This window comes from Hibiscus syriacus, unplaced genomic scaffold, assembly GCF_006381635.1.
Source record: "Hibiscus syriacus cultivar Baekdansim isolate YM2019G1 unplaced genomic scaffold, ASM638163v2 tig00111493_pilon, whole genome shotgun sequence".
Lineage (NCBI taxonomy): Eukaryota > Viridiplantae > Streptophyta > Magnoliopsida > Malvales > Malvaceae > Hibiscus > Hibiscus syriacus.
Window position 1 is genome coordinate 1,398,519 of NW_024063102.1, and position 13,635 is coordinate 1,412,153.

At 32.2% G+C, this 13,635-nt stretch overlaps 1 protein-coding gene across 1 annotated transcript; it reads right to left on the reverse strand.

Moving 5' to 3' along the window:
• Nucleotides 1-506: 506 nt before the first annotated feature.
• Nucleotides 507-3,215, reverse strand: LOC120163746. The gene is made up of 2 exons (XM_039173592.1): nt 2,557-3,215; nt 507-746 (listed from the first exon to the last, which is right to left on the reverse strand). The coding sequence occupies exons 1-2, from the start codon at nt 2,824-2,826 to the stop codon at nt 600-602; spliced, it is 417 nt and encodes a 138-aa protein (XP_039029523.1). The 5' UTR covers nt 2,827-3,215; the 3' UTR covers nt 507-599.
• Nucleotides 3,216-13,635: the final 10,420 nt, after the last annotated feature.

Consider the following 13,635-nt stretch of genomic DNA (forward strand, 5'->3'; position numbering starts at 1 on the left):
ACTATAGGATACTATTTTATTGAGTCTCTCGATTATTAAAAGTTATAAAATGTTATTTTGTTGAGTCCCTCGACTATTAAAATTACAAAATGATCAACTGATTATTCATTATGTTCCAAACTTGTCCTTTTCTGTTAAAAACTTAACGGTCGTTTCAGATTTTAAAATCAGATTACATCATATCTCAAACAACACATTAACTTCCACCTCTGACTTTCGTTAAATTTTTAATGGAAAATGATGAATTTATAACATAATGAATAGTCGAGTGATCATTTTGTAACTTTTAATAGCTAGGGAACTCACGAAAGAAATATCATATAATTGAGGGATTGTTTTGTAATTTTTGATAGTCAAGAGACTCAAGCTCAACAAAATAACACCTTATTGTCGATGGACCATTTGTATACTTTACTCTAAATTTTATATAACATATTCAATAATCATTGGGTGAGTTGGCGATTAAACTTTAAAATTACAATAAAAGGAAACATTAAACATATAAATGAAGAAAAAATAAAAGATAGTTTGAGCAATTATTGTTCAGTTAAACCCAAATGCAAATGTACAAATATAAAAGAAACCCTGGTGCTTTGTTTTCATGCCATGCTTCGGCTTTGGTTGAGTTGATGCAGAGGCTTCAAGGTGTGGTTTGGGGGACACGGCACTGGAGCAGGATGTGCAATGAAAGTAGGTGCTTCTTCTCCGGGCATTAAAACCGATACCTCATTCACATAAACTGTCATCTGCATAATTAAACACACTCTCAAACATATAAGCACCATAAAAAAAAACAGCCTAACAATTCTAAAGAGGTAAGTGACAAAAGATCATGAACAGTCCTTTTCCCTTGTCGAAAAAAATAAAAGAAACTACACAAAGTCTTTATAGTATATTGTTGTTTCATTAACCAAGGCACTTGAAAACCTCAGAAGAGACAAAAAGGTGAGTTTGGGGCATTCTTGGGATACAGGCAAAGCATATAAAATAATGGAGCCACCACCATTCCCCACTAATAAATAAAACCATGTCTCACAAATCAAGGGGCTCTAACAGCCGGATCACATTGAAAAATTTGTCACACAAGTGATGGACTAGCCAAGTAGGAAGCAAAGCTGAGATGATATATTATTCAATGATCCAGTTTAGTTAACGCATCAGGTGATGTTGTTGGCCAATAGTTTTAGGCAAAAAAAACTTGCATCCAACCAACAATTCAGCATGGAATGGCTCCACTAACCCTTTTGGCAATGCATGCACTTAATGCAAGATTTTGTTGCTGGTTCCTGATAAGATCTAAAGGGGATATTTATTCATTTTTGACCTCTATTTGCACACTTGATTGGATGGAATCTCAAAGAAGTCAAAATGATTATAGAAATAAAACAAAAGTTAGGCAACACCTCAAATCTGCCGGTCATTAAGTATGACATTTGAGACAAAGATCACATGCTGGTGATGGATGATGCTCCCTTAGCCCCTAATCAACCCACGTAGACAGCATATATAGATAATGCTTATCTGTGTATCTATGTTATAAAAATTGCAATTATTGTTGGCTGTTCTTCATTTAAAGAAAAAATAAAAACATAGATTAAAGGCAAATTCGATGGGATACTGATTTGGGGGAAAATATCGAGAAATTATTTTCGCAATTAGGATGAAATGAACAGTGCACGGGGAAGACTCCAAGATTATTTGGCGTCTTTGGGATAACGCTGGAAGACACGACATCTTTCTTGGATTGTATGTAGTCTAAACACAACTTTAGCAGAATATCAACTCAAAAAACGTTGTGTCTTCCAGGCGTTTCGTCAAAGATGCCCAGTGGTTTGGTCATTTTCCCATGCACTACTCATTCCATCTTAGTTTAGAAAATAATTTCTCTACACCTCATGTGAATCATTTTTTTCTCACCACATTATCTAAGGAGTTTTGCCTAGATTAAAGGTTTAAACTATATAACTCAGATTTGGTATAAAAAAAAGGCCATGGAGAAGAACTCTGTGAATTGGGTGGCCTGTATACATATAGAAGATGGGTCCTTGCTACCAACCTTTTTGTCATAGGACAAGAGATTCTGTCCTCAAACAAACACCAAAAATAAAGTTGTGTCCACAATGAAATTATATGTGAATTAGAGACATGAAGAAATGTTGAAAAGATAATGAGATAAAAAAGAAGACAGCACTACTTTATGATGGCAATAGTGTGGACTGTATAGTAATCAATTGGATTTGTTTTCATGCAACAATGGCAGAGGGTGCATAATGACCAGTCATACTGATGCACCAAATTAGCTATAATTACACACACACAAAAAGGGTTAGCAAAAGAATAGTCACAGTCATGCTGCCAAGTCCACTCATTAACCTCTGCTAAACAGAAAAATAAAAAAACACCAAATTGCAAGAAACAAAATTTATGTGTAATTCTGGATCACTCATTCCATTTCCTTCTGTACACCAAGAAAAATCTTATGGCAACTTTCTATACTTGAATTGAACCCAAAAATTAAAAAAGAAAAAATGTTTCGGAGAGAGAGAGAGAGCTTACTTTGGGAGAAGGGTAATTAAGCTTGACATTGAACATAGCTTGAGATTCAAGATCATTAGGGGTTGCAGCATCGGAGGAGAATGAAGCTGGCCTGAGAAACCTCTCGAAGATGGCCATAACGAGGAACATTGATATGAGAATCGCGGTGGCTACAAACCCGAACGAAACCGCATTCACCGAGTTGTCAAAACGTCTCCAGTGCTCTTCCCTCTCTAAATTCAACGGAGCCACCGTGGGTGGCGCCGTTTGCCAGTGATATTCATCTCCCATTAACAAAACCCGCCAAGCTTATAAGCAGCAGAATCAAGCAAAACACATGTAAACATCAGGACTGAGTATATATATATATATCCATTCCATGAATGTACACAGTATTCTCCATTACGACTTGCATCCACAAAACACCTATTGAAGTTATGTTGAAGCAGAGTCGTCTTCTTTCTGCAGGTTCACGCGTTTGCTTTATATAATATTCACTTGTGCTTCTAAAACAAATGCTCTTTACCCTTTAAGGTTCAAGGAGAGTAGCTGGAGAAGAGAGATTATAGCTGGTTGAAAAGGAGAGCTTTTTGGGGCTTTAGGTTGCCTGAAAGTAGAGCTTTCGTTCTTTTGTACTCACCTCCTACAATACAATTATCTAGTATTTGCATTCACTGTTATATAATGGAGTATTAACATACATGAATAATAAATTAATAAATAGTTTTATATAAATATTTGTATAAAATATTCAGCATTCTATCTAGGTTGTAAACGAGCCGAGTCGAGCTTGAGTAATATCGAACTCGACTCAAAAAATGTAAAATTGAATTCGACTCGACTTGAAAACTTACGAGTTTAAAATTATTAGGCTCGACTTGAATTGGAAACAAAAAATTGAAGCTTAACTCGACTAGAAAGCTCTCGAGCTTAAAATTTTCAAGTTCGACTAGGAACCAAAAATTGAAGCTCGACTCGAGCTTGAAAAAAATTAGACTCGAAATATTCTTAAACTTAGCTCGAATGAAGTTCAAACTCGAACTCAAATTTTATGAACATAAAGGCCTTATAAAAACATATAAATGTTAATATTAACGATAATTTAATTTTAAAATCTAAAAATTTAATATATTATTTTTTTCGAGTTGCTAGCTAGTTTTTCGAGTCGGGTATCAAGTAGCTCGCTTCGACTTGTTAAGAATTCAAATTGAGTCTATTCGATTCAAGAGTTGACCGAACTTTGGCTAAGTCAATTTCGAATAACTTACTATCTGTTTTGTCTCATTTACATCCTTATCCATTGTAACAATCAAATTAAAATTTAATTAATATAATTATGTACTTAATTTTTGCCATATTACAATATAAGAAACTTATGTTCAAAACATTTACCATGTACTTGTATTATAGAGATTACACCAAGTGTTAAAAAATATGTAAGTCTAAAATATGTAAAAAATAATAATACTTGTCCTATTTAATTCTTTTGACTGGTACATAGTTCCATTTAATAGCATGAGGAATTTAGATCAATCTCTATAATAGCGGATTTAAATTGATTTGTTTAATATGATTATATGAAAGGACTAAATTGATATAGTCTTTATAATATAAGGACTTGACAAATACTTTCACCAAAATTGATAAAAGGAGAGATATTCATATCTTAAGTCTCATTTTTTTGGCTTTAGGAAAAAGGTAACATGAGTGTTGGATAAAGTCTAAGGCTTTATACTAATAAAAGTTATAAACTAAGTGTGCTTTTTTATATGAAATTTAATAGTGTAATTTTTAAAGGATCAATTTTAATAATTAAAAATTGTGGTGTCTGAGTTGAATTTTTTTAAAATAGTTTAGAGTATCATAATTACAGATTAGATGTTTGTTGGTAAATAATGTTTAAATTTGGAATAAATTCATAATATATATCATGCAAGGAAAATGCCCTTAGGTGGCGTTTGGTTGGATGGAATCCCTTGGAATTGGTGGGAATTATAATCCAATTCCACCACTTTCCCATGTTTGGTTCAAGTTTTTCAAGAGAATTGGAATCCCTGATGGAATTCAATTCCATCAAATGAGAGAAAGTGAATTCCATCCAAAAATGGATGGAATTCAATTCCCTTGTTGGAGGGAATTGAAATTTGACCATACTACCCTTGTCAATCCTTTGGTCACTTATTCATATATTGAAAAAAATATATTTTTTTATTATTTCGGGTCGGGTTTCTAATTCATATATTCGGGTCGGGTTAGGTGAAACTTTATTTTGGTCGGGTCGGATCGGGTTTTTTAAGTGTGATATTCGGGTCGGGACGTGTAACATCCTCAATACCGGGTTAGTGATCAAATTGTAAAGTTTCATAATTTGATGACTAAAATAGAAGAATGAAATAGTTCTATGATTATTGGATACATATGATGAAGGTTATTTTGTAATTGTTAAAGGAAATAAAGGGTAAAATGGTCATTTGATCATTTAAGGAATTATATACACGTGGGAAATGGGAGAAACATCCAGAGTTCTCTTCTCCTTTCTTCTTCTTCATGCGTGGGAGAGCAAGGCAAAGGTGAGAGTTTTATTAATTGATTATTATTTGAATTTTAAGCTTGGTTTTGATCTTTAGTTGATGGATAAACATAAGGAAAGCTTGGGTTACAGTAAAAATCAAAGAATGGAGGGGTTAAGAGAGATTAAAGAGTTGGAGTTTTTATATGAAACTTTGGAAAAGAATTGATAAGTAGAATTTGAAGTTAAATTTGACTTGTCAATGGTTAAATTAAGAGATTTGGAGTGATAGAATTTGATTTTGAACATATAGAAAATTTGATATGATTCTTGAATTACATATGGAAGATAGGATTTTGAGGTTTAAGATGAAATAAATGAATATAGATTGGTTTAAGTATGTGTACTAGAATTAAGAATGAAAAGGGGATGATATATGAAGTGTTTGAGTGGAAATGAAGTAATTTCGGGTTGAAAATATGAGTTCTGGGCAAGGGGAATCGGTACCCATTCAAGGGGAACTGATACCCCTTCAAACGACAGAATTCCAGAATGTCTTGAGGGAATCGATACCCCCATAGTAGGGAACCGATTCCCCCTAAAGGAAAATGCGAATATTGGTTTAATAAGTTCGTTTAAGTTGCTAGTATCCAATTACAAGGTGTAGGTATCTAATGATTGCCTCAAAATGTACATGTATGTAGATTCTACGCATAAAGCAATTCCGGAACGTTTGGCAAGTAAGATCGATCAAGGAAAGATAACAGATCGATATTGACTAGTGAGGCCAGGTGAGTGCATTTTAGTTTATAGGATTATAAGGAATTGGACTTGTGATAAGTCTATTTTCAATATTTGTTGTGTATGGATTATTGATTATAATGATGTGAATGACATAAAAGGTATGTATACTTGATTATATGAAATGATATGTGCTTATATGTGCTATATGATTTATGTGATATGCCATATGGGAAAATAGAGTGTGAACTTTAGGAAAGGATTATATGATGTATATATGAACATGTGAACAAAATAAGACATGCATGTTTACATGAATACATGAGAAATAATAGGTATATGATATGAATCTATGTGAATACGTGAGAAATAATATATGTCTATGAGAAGACATAAGAACAAGTATAAGCTATGTGATATATGAATATGAATTCATATGAAAAGTGACATGTATTACATGAAAGTAACTACGTGATTATATGCACATGTGAATGTGAATCACATGGAAATGTTCTACGTGTAAGTGATTATGTAAAATAGCAATTATTTATATGATAACAAGAGAAAGGATATAAATTACATGAGTTAGATATATATATATATATATATATATATAGGAATTGTATAACCAACTTATAAGATTAGATGAAAAGTGAGATAAGTTAAATAACATTGATTTATAGGGCAATAAAAATATATATATGAGGTGACATTGACAGAAGTGATTATGAACATGTAATAAGTTATATGGAGAGGATATATGAGCTGAAATGAACATATAATACATGAGTCATATGGTAAAGATTTATGAATCTATAGGAAATGTTATGGGAACTATGTGATGATAAGTTATGAGAAAATATTTATATAGGTAACAAGCTATGTGAAATTGAATTAAGTAATATATGAAACTAGAATATAATTAATGTGAAATAGGTGATTAGGTAAAACTGTGAGAAGTTATAGGGCATTGTTATTCGAAGTATATGAAAGTATGTATATGGATACCTGTATAAGTTTATAGGTTATACTATGTGCTATGTGATATACTTGGTGTATGAGAATCATATGAGAATAAGAGATGACAATGAGTTACATGCCAGATGAACACAAGAGAAGTGTTATAAGCTACGTGACAGATGATTACGAAATCATATGAAAAGTGAAATGTACATGTGAATATGAAGTGATATGAATATAATGCCCATGTTATATGATACGAGAGCATAGGTATAGTTGGCATGCCAAGAGTCGAGGGTTTACCTATGTCTTTCGAGACATATGGACAGTTTACCGAGGATCTTTATGACCTCTGGACAGTTACCGAGGATTTTTATGACCTCTGGATAGTTACCGAGGATCTTTATGACCTCTGGACAGTTACCGAGGATCTTTATGACCTCTGGATAGTTACCGGGGTCTTTGTGACCTCTGGATAGGTCCTTCGGGACATTTATGAGCTGTGGTGACAGCATAGTGGTGCACAACCTCATAGACTCACATATCTACAGTTCTCACAGGTACACATGGGCTAATAAGAGATAACATGGAATGTAATGTATAAGATATATGTGATGTTGATAAAGATAATAATATACATGGGCAATGCAATTGGAAGACAAACGAAAAGTGAAAGTAATACAAGAAGGTATGGCGTGTGTGTATGACATGATTATATATATTGTTATCATGCAATAGATACATGCATATTGAAATGTCATGATTCAATGGTATGAATGCACGTTCATGAATTTATTGTTATATGTTTAATTATTGCCTCACTAAGTCAACGACTTAGCGTGTGATTGTTTCACACGTAGGTTTCGAGAAGAATAAAGAGTAATGCGGAGCAAGACAGGTCAGTTCTCCTTACCAAATGTCAGATCAGAAAATGTATGTACTGTTTACAGAGTGTAGTTGGCATGTAGTCTAAAGATATAAATGGTATGAACTCTGATATCTGTTGTAAACGTTTTGAAATAATTTAAATGTTATCAAAGTTTTTAAATTACTCACTATTTTATACGAATAAATGTTTGAAAAGTCAATGTGACACTTCGGACTCGTATCCGGTCGGATACGGTTGGGGTGTTACATTTAATGGTATCAGAGCCATGGTTTAGCCGATTCTCGGCATAAACCGAAGTCCAAAATGTCATAAAAGGTGTACATGCCAACATAGATTGAAAAATTTCTGATCTGATAGTGTAAGGAATACGTTGTCTTGCTAATAAAATAAGAATAGTTTAATATAGTAGAAATCCGATCGTGATAATTTCGAAGTAAGTGAAAGGTGATATTCCTGATTGTGATAGTTATTCACTTGCCCTGGCCAGGCAGGATGAAGAGCGGACACATCAGGAAATGCCTAGTAAGATCAAAAGTTGATTTCAGAAAGCTGAAATCATATCTGAATAATGATAGAAAATTTTCATCGTTTGGAATCGGAAAAACGATGTAGAGTAGTTTTGCTATTATGTGAATAAGATAGAAGATGGTTAACGGGTGTCACCATAAGAATGTTAAAAAGATCTAATGACGTGATGATTACGTATAGAAGAACTCAAGGATAAGTGCATCAGTGACAAGCGTATAAGATGTATATGTCAGAGCTTATGAGTTTGAAACGAAGTGATAATATTGCGCATAAACAAGAGTATGTTTATGATAAGGGTTTGCAGTTAAGATGGAAAGAGTTAGCATTGGCTAACTAGAGTATGTGATAAAAATGTACTGGAATTATAAGATTATAAGATATTGTCAGGATATGATAACCAGATCTGCAATGGATCTGGATACAGTTGCATATTTGGATCATAGTAATGTGGTATAGTAAAGGAAAAGGAAGTAAGAATTGGTATATTTAAAAAAAAAAAGCTGAGGATTGATAAGAAGAGTTTGAGAATATGTATATCGATGATCAGATTATAAGACACAGGAAGTCAGAATGTTGAGTTTGAGCAAAAGAAATTTCAGGATATATGAGAATAGAGGTGAAATTGATAAGTTGAGTAAGTGAATTTTTAAGATAATTTTGATTTGAAAGGATGTATGTGTTTGGTTGATTAGGGTTTGTACCCTAGATTGAACATATATTATTGACTAGCTGTCAGAGTAAAAGTGATAGAATTATAAGATTGAAGGAAAAGATAAAGTTGAGTTAATTGATTATAATGTGAATTTGAATATGGTTGTATATTCTGAGCAGATAGCTATGATGTAGAAACTGAGATAAGTATTTGCATGGAACCTTCAGGAAGAAAAATACAAGTATAAGAATGATAAAGAATGAAGTTATGTATAAGAAATGGGTTATTAAAGTAATGAGGATGCAATGAAGATTGGTACATAAAGATGAGTATAAGTAATAAGACAAAAGTATGTGAACATGAAAGGAAATATATGATTTATGTATAAGGAATAAGGAGTAAAGAAATGAAAGGGATTGATTTAAAAGAATCAGATACGATAAATATGGAAGTACAGAGGACAGTCTTGATATAGAGTGATGAGATGAATGTTACTGTCAATGTGATGAGTGACATTATATGGAATTTTAGAAAGGTCAAAGGAAAAAAATGCATAATCGAATGAGAGAAAAGACAACAATGGATTGGTATTACTGGTTATTGTTTATATCATAAACAACAGAAGATGAAGGTATAAACGAAAAAGATAGTCGAAAAACTAAAGGATTAAAAAGTAAGTTTCTGATGATGACAAGAAAGAATAAGTCAGGGAAGCAACATAAGAACATTAGAAGATATGTTCCAATTAAGATGTGCAGTGAAAATTCGAGGACGAATTTTCTTATAAGGAGGGGAGATTTGTAATATCCTCAATACCGGGTTAGTGATCAAATTGTAAAGTTTCATAATTTGATGACTAAAATAGAATAATGAAATAGTTCTATGATTATTGGATACATATGATGAAGGTTATTTTGTAATTGTTAAAGGAAATAAAGGGTAAAATGGTCATTTGATCATTTAAGGAATTATATACACGTGGGAAATGGGAGAAACATCCAGAGTTCTCTTCTCCTTTCTTCTTCTTCATGCGTGGGAGAGCAAGGCAAAGGTGAGAGTTTTATTAATTGATTATTATTTGAATTTTAAGCTTGGTTTTGATCTTTAGTTGATGGATAAACATAAGGAAAGCTTGGGTTACAGTAAAAATCAAAGAATGGAGGGGTTAAGAGAGATTAAAGAGTTGGAGTTTTTATATGAAACTTTGGAAAAGAATTGATAAGTAGAATTTGAAGTTAAATTTGACTTGTCAATGGTTAAATTAAGAGATTTGGAGTGATAGAATTTGATTTTGAACATATAGAAAATTTGATATGATTCTTGAATTACATATGGAAGATAGGATTTTGAGGTTTAAGATGAAATAAATGAATATATTGGTTTAAGTATGTGTACTAGAATTAAGAATGAAAAGGGGATGATATATGAAGTGTTTGAGTGGAAATGAAGTAATTTCGGGTTGAAAATATGAGTTCTGGGCAAGGGGAATCGGTACCCATTCAAGGGGAACTGATACCCCTTCAAACGACAGAATTCCAGAATGTCTTGAGGGAATCGATACCCCCATAGTAGGGAACCGATTCCCCCTAAAGGAAAATGCGAATATTGGTTTAATAAGTTCGTTTAAGTTGCTAGTATCCAATTACAAGGTGTAGGTATCTAATGATTGCCTCAAAATGTACATGTATGTAGATTCTACGTATAAAGCAATTCCGGAACGTTTGGCAAGTAAGATCGATCAAGGAAAGATAACAGATCGATATTGACTAGTGAGGCCAGGTGAGTGCATTTTAGTTTATAGGATTATAAGGAATTGGACTTGTGATAAGTCTATTTTCAATATTTGTTGTGTATGGATTATTGATTATAATGATGTGAATGACATAAAAGGTATGTATACTTGATTATATGAAATGATATGTGCTTATATGTGCTATGTGATTTATGTGATATGCCATATGGGAAAATAGAGTGTGAACTTTAGGAAAGGATTATATGATGTATATATGAACATATGTGAACAAAATAAGACATGCATGTTTACATGAATACATGAGAAATAATATAGGTAATATGATATGAATCTATGTGAATACGTGAGAAATAATATGTCTATGAGAAGACATAAGAACAAGTATAAGCTATGTGATATATGAATATGAATTCATATGAAAAGTGACATGTATTACATGAAAGTAAACTACGTGATTATATGCACATGTGAATGTGAATCACATGGAAATGTTCTACGTGTAAGTGAATTATGTAAAATAGCAATTATTTATATGATAACAAGAGAAAGGATATAAATTACATGAGTTAGATATATATATATTATATATATATATATATATATATATATATATATTATATATATATATATATATATATATATAGGAATTGTATAACCAACTTATAAGATTAGATGAAAAGTGAGATAAGTTAAATAACATTGATTTATAGGGCAATATAAGAATAATATATATATGAGGTGACATTGACAGAATTGATTATATGAACATGTAAATAAGTTATATGGAGAGGATATATGAGCTGAAATGAACATATAATACATGAGTCATATGGTAAAGATTTATGAATCTATAGGAAAATGTTATGGGAACTATGTGATGATAAGTTATGAGAAAATATTTATAGGTAACAAGCTATGTGAAATTGAATTAAGTAATATATGAAACTAGAATATAATTAATGTGAAATAGGTGATTAGGTAAAACTGTGAGAAGTTATAGGGCATTGTTATTCGAAGTATATGAAAGTATGTATATGGATACCTGTATAAGTTTATAGGTTATACTATGTGCTATGTGATATACTTGGTGTATGAGAATCATATGAGAATAAGAGATGACAATGAGTTACATGCCAGATGAACACAAGAGAAGTGTTATAAGCTACGTGACAGATGATTACGAAATCATATGAAAAGTGAAATGTACATGTGAATATGTGAAGTGATATGAATATAATGCCCATGTTATATGATACGAGAGCTATAGGTATAGTTGACATGCCAAGAGTCGAGGGTTTACCTATGTCTTTCGAGACATATGGACAGTTTACCGAGGATCTTTATGACCTCTGGACAGTTACCGAGGATCTTTATGACCTCTGGATAGTTACCGAGGATCTTTATGATCTCTGGATAGTTACCGAGGATCTTTATGACCTCTGGATAGTTACCGGGGTCTTTGTGACCTCTGGATAGGTCCTTCGGGACATTTATATGAGCTGTGGTGACAGCATAGTGGTGCACAACCTCAATAGACTCACATATCTACAATTCTCACAGGTACACATGGGCTAATAAGAGATAACATGGAATGTAATGTATAAGATATATGTGATGTTGATAAAGATAATAATATACATGGGCAATGCAATTGGAAGACAAACGAAAAGTGAAAGTAATACAAGAAGGTATGGCGTGTGTGTATGACATGATTATATATATTGTTATCATGCAATAGATACATGCATATTGAAATGTCATGATTCAATGGTATGAATGCACGTTCATGAATTTATTGTTATATGTTTAATTATTGCCTCACTAAGTCAACGACTTAGCGTGTGATTGTTTCACACGTAGGTTTCGAGAAGAATAAAGAGTAATGCGGAGCAAGACAGGTCAGTTCTCCTTACCAAATGTCAGATCAGAAAATGTATGTACTGTTTACAGAGTGTAGTTGGCATGTAGTCTAAAGATATAAATGGTATGAACTCTGATATCTGTTGTAAACGTTTTGAAATAATTTAAATGTTATCAAAGTTTTTAAATTACTCACTATTTTATACGAATAAATGTTTGAAAAGTCAATGTGACACTTCGGACTCGTATCCGGGTCGGATACGGGTTGGGGGTGTTACAAGACGGGTTCGTGTTTAGGGTGAAAAAAACCGGACCGACCCGAAAATATATATAATTTAGGTTGGGTCAGATTAAGTCACTGTTTTTATTAAATAAAAATAATTTTTTATTATTTCGAGTCGGGTCGGGTCGGATTTCTAATTCATATATTCAGGTCGGGTCGGATGAAACTTTATTTTGTTCGGGTCGGGTCAGGTTTTTTAAGTGTGATATTCGGGTCGAGTCAGGTCGGGTTCATGTTTAGGGTGAAAAAAACCGGACCGATCCGAAAAAATATATAATTTTACCTTATATATTTAGGAATAATTACAATAATACCTCTCTATATATAATTTTTTTCAATTAAGTCAATGTTTTTATTAAATAAAAATAATTTTTTATTATTTTGAGTCGTGTCGGATCGAGTTTCTAATTCATATATTGAATAAAAATAGTTTTTGGTATATGTTTTGGTAACTAATTAACATATTCCGATTGGAATGTATCGAAATAATGCTCTATCTTTTGGTAACTTATTAACATATTTTGATTGCGATGATTTTAACTTATAATGTTTATTAGCATGATTTTTTTAATTTATTGAAATGAATAATCAATCAATAAAATGAAATTTTAATATTTTTTAATTTTTTATAATATATTACTACATGTAAGTTATAAAATAAACTAAAATAAAGCAAAAAAACAAGAAGGACAATTCTGTCATTTTACATTACTAAAATCAAATTCATCTGACATGTCTGCGAACCAAACAGAATATGGAATTGGATTCCAATTCCTACAGATTCTAATTCCTTCACAGATTACAATTCCCATATAAACATTCCAACGAATCAAACGCCACCTTAGAGTCTCTAATAATTAATAATACCTAAATTTGTTCGTGGCAAGCAACCAACATGACCCGTGACGTGGTCCCTAAAATACGA

Coding starts and splice junctions, on each gene's coding strand:
- LOC120163746 (XM_039173592.1), bottom strand. CDS start 2,826: ATGGGAGATGAATATCACTGGCAAACGGCGCCACCCACGGTGGCTCCG. Junction 747..2,556: donor TTAATTACCCTTCTCCCAAA/GTAAGCTCTCTC, acceptor TTAATTATGCAG/ATGACAGTTTATGTGAATGA.